Source organism: Culex quinquefasciatus, chromosome 3 (assembly GCF_015732765.1).
Source record: "Culex quinquefasciatus strain JHB chromosome 3, VPISU_Cqui_1.0_pri_paternal, whole genome shotgun sequence".
Classification (NCBI taxonomy): domain Eukaryota; kingdom Metazoa; phylum Arthropoda; class Insecta; order Diptera; family Culicidae; genus Culex; species Culex quinquefasciatus.
In genome coordinates this window covers 64140419-64155344 of record NC_051863.1, presented here as the reverse complement: position 1 = coordinate 64155344, position 14926 = coordinate 64140419, and the positions used below count along the sequence as shown (strand labels likewise).

Sequence of the window (14926 nt, the reverse complement as noted above, 5' to 3'; positions counted from 1 at the left end):
GCACTTTTCACAGGCTCCGGCCTCATATATTTCGATGAAAACGTTGTCCGTTACCTAAGGGTGGATTAAGTAACGTTTTTATATAGGGGAGAGTGGAGGACTTGATTCCCGAGCCAATTGATCCCTAGCCTGTATCTCGTCAGCATGTGGGTGAAAAAATAGTTTTGTTCTAGAAAGTTGTGGGAAATTGACTACAAATCATTGTGCTGCAAAAAACCACCAAGTGATCTTTTTTTCTTTGTTTTGATATCTATAGAAAACACATAAAATTTATATAAAACAAAATTATGCCTGAATTGTTTGATAAACTTATCAACTATAAAACCCTTACGCATTTGAGCTTAAATTTATCGTCATACTATTTTAACAACCAGTTGTTTAAAAAGTGCAATAAGGGAGACTTGATCCCTGCATGTTTACAGTCATTGGAATTAGTCTCAAGCATAATAAATTGGTTTGATATTTCGCACATGGTTTCCTTTAGCATAGTTGTAGATGGCTTACTGCAGTTTAAACCATTTTTCAAATATTTTGTAAACACATATTAGCAGCTTTTGTAAACATGCTCAATTTTGGTCTAAAAAATAATATTTTGACTAATTAAATAACATACATACTAAACTTATTACCTTTTGAACGAAAACGTTCAGGCTTTATGTGAAATTTTTGTAACTGATAGAAAATCAATAGTTTTGTTGAATAAAAAACATTTTGCTTAAGATTTCTTCAAAATGTTGAAAGGAGATCAAGTTACCCCTAACATTTTGAAAAAGCCGATTCAAAATATTGTTTTAAAACGGATGGCATTATTTGAAGAATTCATCTGTTCAAAAACCCTTATCCGCCAAACAAAGTTGAATGTTTAAGCTTGCAATTCATGCAAAAAGTTCAAAGTTTTGTGAGAAATAAAGTGAGTTTGGTGCGATACAAAAAAAGGGATCAAGTCTCCCCACTCTCCCCTACTATATATCATTCTCAACGCAAAAAAAATGCATTTAAAATTATTTTTAGTTGATAAGACTTCTATTTTCATTTAAAATTTTAATTTATATGAAAAAAATGCTAATTTTTCAGGCCGATTTTGAAAAGGTTGACATAAACTTTGAAAAATATTCTGTTAACTGTACCTTACCTCAAATACTAACAGTCTAACAACTTTTTCTTTTTCATATAAGTGCTGCGCTGCCGTGAATGTAGGATACATTTTGAAAATCATACCTAAACATTATTACCAAATTATACATTTTCTTACAATTCACACGTGCCCAAAGACATACGATTCTTCGGCACAAAACAAACGTCATAAATAACCTTTTGCGGGTGGGTTCACTGACACACCATGAGGAAGTGAACCGCGACGGGAACAACAAAAGCCAAACCAAACAAAACAACACCATTTAGAAGCCACTACCCGCCCACCATAAGTCCACCGGAAGTCGTACAAAGTACAAGCTGGCAGGAGCAGCCCTTCGGAAAAGGACCTCTCGCCGGCTGGACAAATTAATTACAGCCCAGGGGCCCAAACCGAGAGGAGAGCGCAACAGGACGACGACGCGGTCAGGCCATTATGTTAAGCCGCTAATTGTTGCGTTTACAAAAGGGCCAAACACACACCTACAAATTGTCTTCTGGTTAGGACCGAGCATAGAAACCGACGACGACCCAATTTGACACAATTTAAGGACAATGGACAAGAACGGTGGATTGGCTACGGTATTTTCTTCTTTTTTTTTCGTCCCTCGTTCAACCCACCAAAAGTCGTATCTTCTGGGGACCTGACCGGCAAGCGGCCAACAAGCGTGGACACAAAGCAGGCCGTTGAAATGGCTCACAACGCGGGAAGAAGAGATCGGGACTCTCTATTAGACGCCTACTGTGCGAAAAAGTGTTGCAGAGGTTAGGAACACACTGATGCAGTCCCGTGACTTGCAGCAGGTCAGACAAAAAAAAAGCGAGGACAAAGTAGGCGATAATGAAGTCGTAAAAATTGTTACGGTCAGCCTTTTGTCCGCAAGTGGACAATCCGGTGGCGATTGTCTGTCTCCCGGAACGCCTACGACACACGGTGGCGTAACGAGCCCGTTTGGACACGGAAAAGGAGGTTCGGGGTCCCCGGAAGTGCGACCAGATGTTCGGGATTTTGTTTTATTTTCGTTTGCCTCAGCTGGTGCATTCGATAAATCAGGGGTGGGCGGAACGGTAGTTGATTTAGGAGCTCCATTTGATTTTTGTTAGGATTGTCGAATTGATTTGAGTTACTTCGTTGATGCCATGAACATTGTCACACAAAATTTTTTTTAATTGACTTGCATTTAAAATTCCCATATTTCAATTCTTCAGCAGCAAACTTCCATTTCGTTGAAATTCCACCATAAGAAGTATTTTATCGGAAAAAAATCAAATGCAAATCTCTTAATGCAACAATCTGAGTTTTTCGACGTAAGCATTCACAATTTGTGAAAATTAAGACAATTAGAGGATAGTGGGGTGACTTGATCTACCAGGTCTTCTAATTTTGAAAAGATATTTTTTTTATATAGCAATGTTTATTCGTAAAAAATAAATAATTAGAATAATTAAACTTTTTTTCATATTAAAATTGCCAAATTATGAGAGTTTAAAGGTTTAAGGATATAAAAACTATAAAAAACCCATCGAAAACAAGGAGGGGGTCCGGCAAAATGTGACGTACTTTTTGAAGGGGGGTTCAACCTCGTGTGACAAAGTGTGAAATAGGGGAGGGGGTTTATTTTGGCCGATTTTTGTGTGACAAACTTTATGGAAGACGCCTTTCAAGATTTTGGAAAATTCTTATGCAAGATTTTGCTTATCCATTCAACATTTTGATTTTCTGTAAGTTACAACAATTTCACATAAAACCTGTACTGTTTCTGTTGTTGTTGTGTTCAATTTATAACATATGAAAAAAACTTAAAATATTCTTATTTAAACAAGAATTGCATGGAACTAAGCTCTTCATTAAAATTTCCCCGAATACACCATATACCATAGATTTTTGCCAAAAAGTTATCCTCCAAGAATGACCATTTCCACGCGGACGGCTCTAATAATGATACAGTCAAACCTCTTTTTACGCGACCTCCTTTTGCGCGATTTTTTTTTTGCAAAGAATTTAAAATAACGCGAACTCTATTTACGCGAAAAATTCAAAATAACGCGATCCGATTTTAAACTGTCGGAAGTCTTAACTATTATGGTCATATCTTCCTGTTCAACGGGGACCACAATCAGGGTTTTTACAATCAATAGCTTCGGTGACCTACGGATACTCTGCATCATATTGGGATGTTCTGGACAACTAAGAACATCCGGAAGTCACGAATAGAAAATCTATCTGTTCAAGAATGTACGAGGTCATCTAGGTACTCCCGGAAGTCATGGCCTGGATATCTACCTGATCAACGGGAGTCTATATGGCTATATTAACCATCGATATAGCTTCAGGTAGCTTCAGTGGACCACGATGGATATTCTGCGGCATGTTGGATTGTTTTGGGTCATCCAGGAACTCCCGGAAGTCATGGCCTGGATATCTACCTAGTAAACGGGGGTCTGTATGGCTATATTAACCATCGGTGTAGCTTCAAATAGCTTCAGTGGTCCACGATGGACACTCTGCGGAATGTTGGATTGTTTTGGGTCATCCAGGAACTTCCGGAAGTCATGGCCAGGATATCTACCTTTTCAACGGGGGTCTGTATGGTTATATCAACCATCGGTGTAGCTTTAAATAGCTTCAGTGGTCCACGATGGACATCCTGTGGCATGTTGGATTATTTTGGGTCATTCAGGAACTCTCGGAAGTCATGGCCTGGATATCTACCTGATCAACGGGGGTCTGTAAGGTTATATCAACCATCGGTGTAGCTTCAAATAGCTTCAGTGGTCCACGATGGACACTCTGCGGAATGTTGGATTGTTTTGGGCCATCCAAGAACTCCCGGAAGTCATGACCAGGATATTTGCCTGATCAACGGTCTGTAAGGTTATATCAACCATCGGTATGGCTTCAGATAGCTTCAATGGACCACGATGGACACTCTGCGGCATGTTGAATTGTTTTGGGTCATCCATGAACTCCCGGAAGTCATGGCCTGAATATCTAACTGATCAACGGGGGTCTATATGGCTATATTATCCATCGGTATACCTGCAGGAAGCTTCAGTGGACCACGATGGACAATTTGCGACATGTTAGATTGTGTTGAGACATCCAGGAACTCGTCTTCAAATGCGAATGCTAATTCTAATGGGACATTTATGCGTTGATCAGGAAAATAATAAGGCCAGGACTTCCGGGAGTTCCTGAATAACCCAAAACAATCCAACCAGCCACAGAACGCCCATCGTGGTCCATTAAATCTACCAGAAGCTATACTGATGGTAAATGTAGCCATATAGACCCACGTTGATCGATTAGGTATCTTGGCCATGACTTTTGGGAGTTCCTGGATGACCCAAAAACAATCTTACATGCCACAGAGTGTTCACCGTGGTCTACTGAAGCTACCTGAAGCTATATCGATGGTTGATATAACCATTCAGACCCCCGTTGATCAGTTAAATATACTGGCCATGACTTCCGGGAGTTCCTGGATGACCCAAAACAATCCAACATTCCGCAGAGTGTCCATCGTGGACCACTGAAGCTACCTGCAATTATTACGATGGTGGATACACTGGTACAGAACTTTGTTGAACAGGTAGATAATCAGTTCATTACTTCCGGAAGTTCTTGGATAACCCAGAACATCCCAACCTGCTGTAGAATATACAGCGTAGGTCACTGAAGCTATTTTGAATAACCTGGAATTACGTTATTGTTATTAAAAAAATATAAAACTTTATAAAACTAAAAAATACTGAAAACTCTTTTTACGCGAGCTGTTCAAAATAGCGCGAACTTTTTTTACGCGAGAACCAAAATTCGCGTAAAAAGAGGTTTGACAGTATCATAAAAACGAATAAATGAAATAAATTCAAACGATGATAAATATCTTTAAATTACTAATAAAATAGTCCTAAAGCTTTTCGGCTACTGTTGCACTCCTAAATCAACCAAGTTATAGAAAACACCCCCAAAAGGATATAAATAATATTGAGTTACCGAACCAGAGCCGTCTCGCCACCACCGCTCACTGTTGACAGGTTATGAAATTAAATCCTTCGAAAACTATTCAATTCCAACTTGTTATCCGTAAATACCTCAACGCGAAGAAAGGGGGAACCTTCATCGCAGTTGTTGGTATTTTGTCAAAAAGACAAACAAAGTGTTCCCCTCCAAACTCTAAAGGCAAAACGTTGAAAAAATGAGTTAAATCGAGCTGAACTTTTTTTTTCTTTATTTGTCTCAGACAAGCGGAAAGTGTTAATTAATGCTACGTTTGAGGTTAGAAATTGCTTTTTTATTGTTGTTAGGCGGAATTGTTTAGCTTCAATTTATGGGGAAAATGTTGTTTTTTTTTCTCCATTTTCTCCCTTTGCGACACTTTTTCCACTCTTGTATCGCTCAAAGAGAGAGTTTGTGCACCCCTTTTTTTCGTGAGGAAAATTTGACGACGCCGAGAGGTGCATTGGGCTTTCAAAGCGGCCTGTCAATAAATTTTTGGGTGGAAACGGTGTAAATTGAGAGTGAATTTGTAACAAGAGCCGGTGAGTTGTGCGACACAATGCAATGACATGGAACTTTTAGAGGACGGAAAAGGGCTGCCCCTGCATGCAACATATTGCACTCTCTGATTGCTTTATTTGATCTTGAGTGGGACGGCGTTTTTTTGGTTGCTTTCTTTCTTTATTTCTCGTGTCACTTTTCTGTTGGCCCAGGAAAACATGTGTCAAATCATAAACAAATGTGTCGTGCAGCGCCGTACCTAGGGGTTGGCGCAGTTGGCGACCGCCAAGGGCGCCAGCCCTTGGGGGGCGCCGAAAACGATGATTGTACAAATTTGTCATGTTATTATAAAATTCTAGAAAGGTATTCAGAACAAAAGGGGCGCCAAATTTTAAAGTAAGTAAGTAAGTAAATCTTTCCCTGTTCCTGAGGGGAACACCCGTGAAGAGTATCGGGGCCGGCATTTACAAAGCAGATTCAGTGACAGTTCATTAATCAACTTAATGTTAACATGTTAAGGTTAATGTTAACATTCCATAGGTTGTCTTCCTAAGGTGTCTTGATAAGGTCCAGTTTGTGACGATACACTACCTTCCCTTTACTAAGCAATCGAATCCAGAAGGGAAAAGATCACCAGTTGTGTTGGTCCGAGCCGGGATTTGAACCCCGATCTACCGCTTACGAGGCGGAAGCGTTACCACTGGGCTACGTGGCTCGGTCAAATTTTAAAGTAGGACTACAAAATAACTCGATAATCTTGGTCGGAATATTACAAATATTACTTATAACACTTGGGGCGCCAAAATCAACTATTTCAATAATTGTACCAGAATTAAATTTAAAATTAAATTCTCTCAATTCATTTATCAAAGGGGGCGCTCAAGTGGCAAAAATTTCAGGGTTTTATAACAATTCTTTGAAATAGCTAGAGATTTTATATTCCAACTACAGTATATAAAATTCAATTTAAATTTCACCATTTTATCCAGCATCAGGAACCATTAAGCTTTTTTATGTTTTGAAGTATTTTTTTTATATAATCAGCTATTTAATTGAAATTTACACATTTCTATTGAAAATCTGAAATAAAAAGAATAAGATATTTCAAGTTTAAAGAAAATGGCATTTAAGATATTTTTATCGTTTTAAATGCAAACTTGTGCGTAGAGATTGGCCTACGTTTTCGAAATACTGAAGTGTTTAAATTGAATATTTCTAACACAAAAAATGCTTTGACTTTTGTTAAATTTCTAGCAAAATATTTTTTTTTTCAACATAAAAATGTTGGTTTTTTAAGAGCACATAAATTGCTCAAAATATATTATATTCTGCTGCTTGTATTTTATTGCTTGTAGCAAGAGTGAAAAAGTAAAATTTGGGTGTCTTCGACAAAGTTGCATAGATTGGCATGCCCACCAACTTTTTAGTCGTAAAAGTAAAATATTATACAATTTCTTGTATAATTTTGATTTGCAGAAACACCATTATCGCGGACCCATTAGAATTTAAACCAAAGCAAAATTCCAACTCCAAAAATAGCAATATTTTTTGGGAAAACACAAAGTTCCACTTAATTTTGATTCTAGGTTCAATAATTTGAAGAATGTTAGTAACATTTTCCTTGAAAATTTTTGTTTTGTTATGTTTTAATGGAATGGATAAAGTTGCTTATCTTTCACATACATTTTTTTTATTTCATGGATTCCATGTGTTTGGCTATCCAGTGTAATTTCGCCTAAATTTTCACATTTACACAAACGGTTTTAAAAGCTTTGTGTGTAGAGGGTGACTATTCTCGAGATTTTCAATTTCCCGGGAATCGAGAGTAGAATTTGGAAATTTCCCGGGAATTCTCGGGACCTGGTAGTGTTTATAACTATGCCAATAGTGCCAGTAATGTATAAAGAAAAGTTATAAATGTGTTTCTTTTCAATGAATTCAGTTACGATTTATTCATGCTTATTTAATGAAACGTTAATTAGTAGCCTCATTATTTTTGGGAACTACCCAAGTAGCAAAAAAAACATCGCTTTTTATATTTTTGTTGAACAATTGCTGCACAAGCGTTTTTATACGTTAATTATTGAATAAGTGTCATATCAATTGGTAAATTGTTCAAATTTTGCTCAAAAAACCATTGTTAAACATGGTTGTGTAACATAAATGCCAAATCTAGCAACGGATTACGAAAAGTTCATTTTGAAGTTAATTCTGACTTAAATGAAACATGCTTGTAGAACTCGGAGAGCAAAATGAATTTGCAGACATAATGTTTCATTTCAGTTTGCTAAACATGATAACATAGTAGATTTGACCTTTGGCTTCGGCTGGGATTTCTCGTGAACAAGTTGTTTATGTGTAGTTTGCCTTCGTGTTTTAAAAACCGAGAAAGAACATGTTGATGAAACAAGCACAGAGAGTTCTAAAAATAGAAACAGCTAATGTTCAAGGGAAGTTTTGGCAAACTGTTAGTGAACTTGGTAAAAGCTAGATGACCGCAGACTTCTAATTGACGTTTAGGCCTGCTCATCCAACATAACCCCTCGTGGAAAGATGCAGACGCGCCCGGACTTGACATTTGGAGTGATCGAGGGTTCGATACTTGCCGTGAGGATTCTTCATCAAAAAGGAAAACTGAAAATGCAGCCACCGGGGGGGAACCAGCAGCAGAGTGTATATAGCAGCAAGCGATGTTGATTAGTACTAAAAAAATGAAAAAAAATATCTCCAGAACAGGGTGGATAGATATGCACGGTGTCGTGCTGAAATCAAAGGAGGTGGGTATCAAGTTGTCACCTAGCACGCATGTTTTTCAGTGCCTATGGTGATGCACGTCATTTGTTTATTTTCATGTGCTTACTTTTCTGGTAAGCACGTCACAAGACAAGCACATAACTGCACGTGTGCTTATTTGAGACGGATTTTTTTCTCAAATTATTTCAAAAGGGTTTGTTGAAATATTGTTTTCTTTCATGAGATCAAATGTAAAAAAACTTTTTCGATTTTAGATACTGTATGAAACAATAGACAACTCCAGTTATTCAAGAACAAGATGTTGTGAAAAAAAATCCGCCCGGAAGACCAGTTTAGACGGGGGATGTGGTTTACTGGTTGCAGTGGCTTGTTGTCGGCAGCGATGGTCCGGTATTCAAGTGCCGAGTGCAGGGCTCTTCGCTAACCTTTGTGACCGGCTTCGCTTCCTCGGCATCATGCCGATTTCGGGACTAAGAACAATCAACAGGCGCTACGTCTGAGTTCCTCTCCTTGGCTATTTGGGAGCCCCAGTACCACTATTCCGGGCGTATCGAGGGGCCACCCTTTGAAGGTAACGCCTGCGACTTGACGTTGAATAGTGCGGAGTGTCGCTAGACTACGGATTGTGGTCCAATCATTAATAGAATCAATCCTACCATTCCGGGACCTGGCGGGTGCTCACGTTACCTAACGATGGCAAGGGCGATTGCCAATGTTACCCCAAATCGTTTACTTCCGTCAAAGAGATTAACTATTTTTAATATCTCCATCCGGAATTCATGAGATTTGTTGGTTAACAGTGAACTTAAAAAAAATTGGAATGATCCGTGTTGAACTGGAGCCATAGTCTATCAAGTCCGTGGATTAAAAAAATATTTGGCTGGGTTCAAAATAGTATTTTTAATCATAGGCACGGGAAAATAAAAGCACAGCGTGCTTAACATAAGCACGAGCACTGCTCGCCAATATTTCGCGTGCAGAACCAAATCAAAGTACACCAAGAAAATTCATGTGTGTCTATCAATCAACCCTGCTCCAGAAGCATAATAATGAAATTGAATGATTTTTTTTGTTGATATTTTTATTATTCATCGTATCCCTATCAAAACTGATAAATCACAATTACTAGTAGTTAAAGTATCGTAAATTGACATTACTCACAAATAAAGTTTAAAATAAAGAAAATATATTTAAAGTGAATACTTGGGACGTATATTATGAAAAGCCTTTTTAAATTTCTTGTCTGCCACGATATGTTCTTGGACGGTTCTCAAAACGTTTTCCTAACTCACTTCTGAATCTTAAAGGCAGGATGTTGTTAAACGGTTCTAACAACGTTCACCTAACCCAATTCAGAACCTTATAGACAAGAGTTCTTATGAGATGTTTAACAAACGTTCTCTATGCAAGGATGATTTGCATTTGCAAAACTAACTTAAACCACGCACATTTCTGACGGATGAGAGATGTTCAACAACAGAAAAACGTGCGCTTTTTCCAGCGTTCAAGAGTTCTCAGGGACGTTGGGAAAACATAGTAAATGAGTTCAACAACAAGTTCGGAAATCTTTTGGTGAACAAAGTGTGCTACTTGGGTATGATCTACTTCTTGATTTTTTTCTGAATCTGCAATACAACTTGTTGTATGAACTTGTTATTAGATTTTTGTGAAATAACAAAATAGCTAATATATAATTTCCCAGTATCGGGATGTTTACAATATAATAAATAGCGACTCAAAACAACAATTTTAATATTTTTTTTTCTATTTTAAAACTGTAAATATGCATTGAAGAAATAGTGATCCGGAAAACCCGAATGTTCACATTTGGCGAACTTTACAAAGATTTCCAGAGTTTTTTTTTTCTAAGATATAATTTAATATTGAGGTTTAAGCGAAACACAAAATTACTCCATGACATCAAAAAAGGAAATTACCTTGATACAGCGAAATTAAAATAATAAGAATAAAAAAAAAATTGATTATGCTTGAAAGAGGATACGAAAATTGCTATGCTTGAAAGAGGATATGAAAATTATACTCTTAGAAATAATAAACAAAAATATAAAAAAAATTAGACTTTCTTCTGGTGGCTAACTACTAAGTATGCTTTAAGGTTAATTTTGGGGTCCACATTATTTTAAGTTTTCCCAATTATAGTTATTGGAATTTTTAATAAGTTAAAATTAACACTTTCTGAATTAGAAGATAAGAGAAGCATTGGTTCATTCGAACTTGAACATCTTACTTTGAACACCCAATGTTCTGAACAATTTCGAATTTTCAATTTTTTTTTATTTGTTTATATAATTTTGCTTCGACCAAATTTCCCGGGAATCGAGAGGTCCAAAAATGGTCGAATTCCCGGGAATTCCCGCTCGTCACCCTCTATTTGAGTGTTATGGTTTTTATACAAAATTTTAAGAAACTTTAGATGTCGAAAAATAAACACAAAAAATTTCAATGTGTTAAAAAGGTAAAAACTAATTGCCTTTGTTTGAAGCTATAAATTTTCAAAAAACAAATTTTAGGAATTTAATATCAATCAAAAAACACAGTCACAGAGAAGAGAAATATTGTTTTCAAAAATAAATTGAAAAAAATAGTTTCAAAAGGAATCCATCCAAAAACAAGTTTGAAAAGGAGTCCATTTTCTAATCAGTTAAACTATTTTTTCAGGAATGCAGGAAAATGCTGATACAATGAAATTTAAGCTAGGTCAGATCAAATTCTGTTTAAAACGATAAAACAACACTCTGCTATTTTCAGTCAACATTAATCCTAAAGCACCTTTTCGTTACAACCTATCTGTATTGGAAAGATATAAATGGATTGATATGGTTTAAAAATAATAAAACATTAATTTGAATATTCTTCTAAGAATTAAATTGTGGTTGGATTTTTTAGCTGTTATATTTATTCAATCAATTATCATTATATTATTAAAACTCTTTGAAGCAATCACTGAAAATTTAAGTAAACATATCAAAATGATGAAAAATTTGGAGGGGCGCCAAATTGATGCTTCGCCAAGGGCGCCATGGACCCTAGGTACGGCTTTGGTGTCGTGTTTTATTAAATTGCTCTCGAATGAATGCATTAGGGTGAGTTCAATGCAAGGGGAAAAGTTGATGAGGAATCTGAGGGTGCAAAAGGTTTAAGGTAAAATTTTATGGACTGACGGACGTAATTGTTTTATGTCTTTCTGGATGTTCAATATCAAACTATAAATAATTTTATGTAACTATAAAGAATTTTATGTAATCTAAGAATTAACTCTAGGTCATATCTTAGGTTATACACTTATCATTTTATTTAGGCCGTATTTTTATCATCAAAGGTATGGAAGAGCACCAAATGCTGAAAACTACAATGGTTTATACAGTCCGAACTCGATTATCCATAGTCCTGGGTAAAAATAAATTATAAAATTTTGGAACATGGTTTTTGTTGTTGTCTTGTTTTGGTTCATTGTCAATCATTATCATTGCAATGGGCACGCGTACATAAAATTGATGGCTTGTATATCGGTAGCTGCCAAGCAAATCTTGTTACCAAAATCTCCAGTCCACGGTTTCTGAAAAGATCACTCATGTAAAATATCCGCAATTCTATCTGCAAAACAATTCTTACAATATTGTTCATCACTGGCCTACTTTGGTTGTATGCCCCTGCCCACTTGGAGTAGTGCATCACGCTACCGTAGTTGTACGGAATACCGTACAATGGAGTTAGGTTGGCCGCCAGCTTGGCATAATTGGCGTTGTAGAATGAGACTAAGAATTGTAAGTATTTTTTATTTATTAAACTGAAATTGATTTTGGTTTTGATTACCTGTTTGATATTTTGGATCCAATGCGCCCGTATCGATGGTCACGTAATCGTCCCGGTCCGTCCTGGTGAACTCGTGGTAGAACCCAAGAGCGTGCATCAGCTCGTGAGCAACGGTTCCAGTGGTGATGCAGCTGGGCACTTGAAGGTTCACTAGATTGTACGAATTGTTCAAGCTTCTTCCGATGTAGGACCAACATCCGGTTGGGCTGCTGTCGATCGTTACGAAGGTGGCCTCCGTAGTCCGTGGCACAAACCGGACACACGTGCTTGCTGTGTATTGAGCCATCGCCTTAGAAATGATGGTTCTTTGGGTAGTTGCTACAAGTTAAATACGTCATAGAATTGTATTGAACACCCAATAACTATTTTTTTCTAAGAAAAACTCACAAAAAACTCCCTTGATCACGTAAGGAACTCTCGCACCGGGCCAGCGATACTTAGTATAGACAACTGGAACCACACTATCGACCACATCCGGCTTCAGCATGATGTCCATCTGGTAGTAGTACCCCAGGCCCAGCTCAAAGGGATGACACTGATTCATCCCCTGGTCGTAGCTCCTATGGCGTTTGCCAACTTCATGATGCGGTTTAGTGGCAAAGTTCGGTGCACCCCGAGTTCCATTCACGGGCACACGGAAGTCGTGGTCATCGGCCCAGCTTACAACAATCAGCACAGAAACCACCACCAAATAGCTAAGACGACTCATCTTCGCTTCCACCTTTGATCTGGAAACTATCGCGAACGGATCGTGACTTTTTATAGCAAAGTTATCGAGAAACTCGTGCTGTTCAAGAAAAAAAAGAGTTCTTCCTGGTGCAATTACCTAAGATAGACCACTTGTTCCCTTGCTTGAACTTTGTGCCTGTTATCGACCATTGAACAAAACAACCCCTGAAGATTGTCGGATTGATAGATCTTAAAAAAATTCGAACTGGCTGCATCTGCATCTGCTTTCGACGGATAGTCTAGTTCTGAATTTACCAAGTAACACGTTCAACTAAGCTATATTTTATTTTTATTTTACGATGATCAAAAGAAGTTCACGGCGTGTTGTCTAGAACAAACTTTATATGGAAACTTACTTACAAGGATCGCATTGAAAGTATACAGGTTAAATGTAACAAATATATTAAATGTTTATATCCACTTATAAACAGGAATTCTAGACTTTGTCTCAAGAATAAACTGTTAATTTACAAACAAATATTCAGACCTGCCATGCTTTATGCTGTGCCGATCTGGACAAGCTGTTGCTTAACCAGGAAGAAAAAACTTCAGAGGATTCAGAACAAATTCAGAAAATGATTCTGAAACTTCCTCCCTGGTTCAGCACCAGGCAATTCATCAATTAGCCGAAGTAGACACTTTGGATGTTATGTCCAATAAGATAATTAAAAGGTTTTTTTTGGTGACTCGCCAAACATAACCTTCGAACGCCTAGAAATGAGCAGAAACTTGCAACAGCCCCACCCGGAGATTGTTAAAGTGGATTGTTTTGCTTTTTTTTTGCCCAGAAAACAAGCCGTTAGCTAAGTTGGCAAACATGATTCTTTGCCTTCTTAAATTCATGGAAAAGAAGAGATTCAGAAATTCCTGTACTGTTTCAAGGGAAATCATTAGTTCAGAAACTTTGCAAACTTTGAATATTTTGTATCAATCACACGTGTGATGAACAAAATAACACAAGATTTTTTTTGAAGGAGTTTGCGATTCGTAATGTAAGATAAAAATTAAGAATTATGTATTCAACAATGAAAATCGTATAATTGTTGCAAATCAAAGTTTCTACAAGAAAAATTAAAAATCATTTGTGTGCTCTCAATTAGAATATAATCAGGCTTGGGACTATTTAGGGAAAAAATGGATTTCTATGAATAAAAATTAAAAAACGAAACTTAATCCACTTTAGGTGGCTGGTGCCTTCCTCACATTCATGAAGTCAATACATTCAGTAAAAATAGCAACATTCCCTTAATATGTTTAACAAATCAATTTTATTACTGATTTCTTTTGATAGGGTTCGCAGACCTTCAATTTTTCTGCCTCGTCGGCAAGGTCTGATGAAAAAAACCTATCCAACGAAAGTTCACATGGAAGATTCAGACAATATTTTTATCACAATATCTCAGATCCGGCCTCCAGAAAGTATATAAATAACACTTAATTGCCAATAACTTTTGATAGGGTTGTCAGATCCTTGATGATTTACGCTCATTTGAAAGGTCTTTCGATTATCTTACTAACGATGGGTCGCATGATGGACCCGGACATAATTTTTACCGAAATATCTTAGATCCGGCCTCCAAAAAGTGGGCTCATTGGAAAGGTCTTTTAAATACCTTTCTGAAAATGTATAACATGATAGGTTTTCTTGCAAAAACCACCCTTTTTACAATCTTCCGGACATACGCCAAAATCGTTTTTTAGCATAAATTTTGAAGTACTTAACTAAACTTGCTGATTTTAAATAGAGACCTATGGGACCCCAAGACGGATCAAATGAGACTAATACGGTCAAAATCCATTCATCCAGTCCGAAGATAATCGAGTGACATTTTTTTTGTCCACCCACCTAAACACATCCACACAGACATTTGCTCAGAACATGATTCTGAGTCGATATGTATACGTGAAGGTGGGTCTACGAGGTCGAATTAAGAAGTTCATTTTTCGAGTGATTTTATAGCCTTTCCTCAGTAAGGT

The 14926-nt window shown here is 37.1% G+C and overlaps 1 protein-coding gene across 1 annotated transcript; it reads right to left on the bottom strand.

Moving 5' to 3' along the window:
• Positions 1 to 11870: 11870 nt before the first annotated feature.
• LOC6042552 (astacin) lies at positions 11871 to 12764 on the bottom strand. Its single transcript, XM_038260838.1, has 4 exons — positions 12608 to 12764; positions 12221 to 12538; positions 12020 to 12162; positions 11871 to 11963 (listed from the first exon to the last, which is right to left on the bottom strand). Exons 1-4 carry the CDS (start codon positions 12762 to 12764, stop codon positions 11871 to 11873), a joined length of 711 nt encoding a protein of 236 aa, XP_038116766.1.
• Positions 12765 to 14926: the final 2162 nt, after the last annotated feature.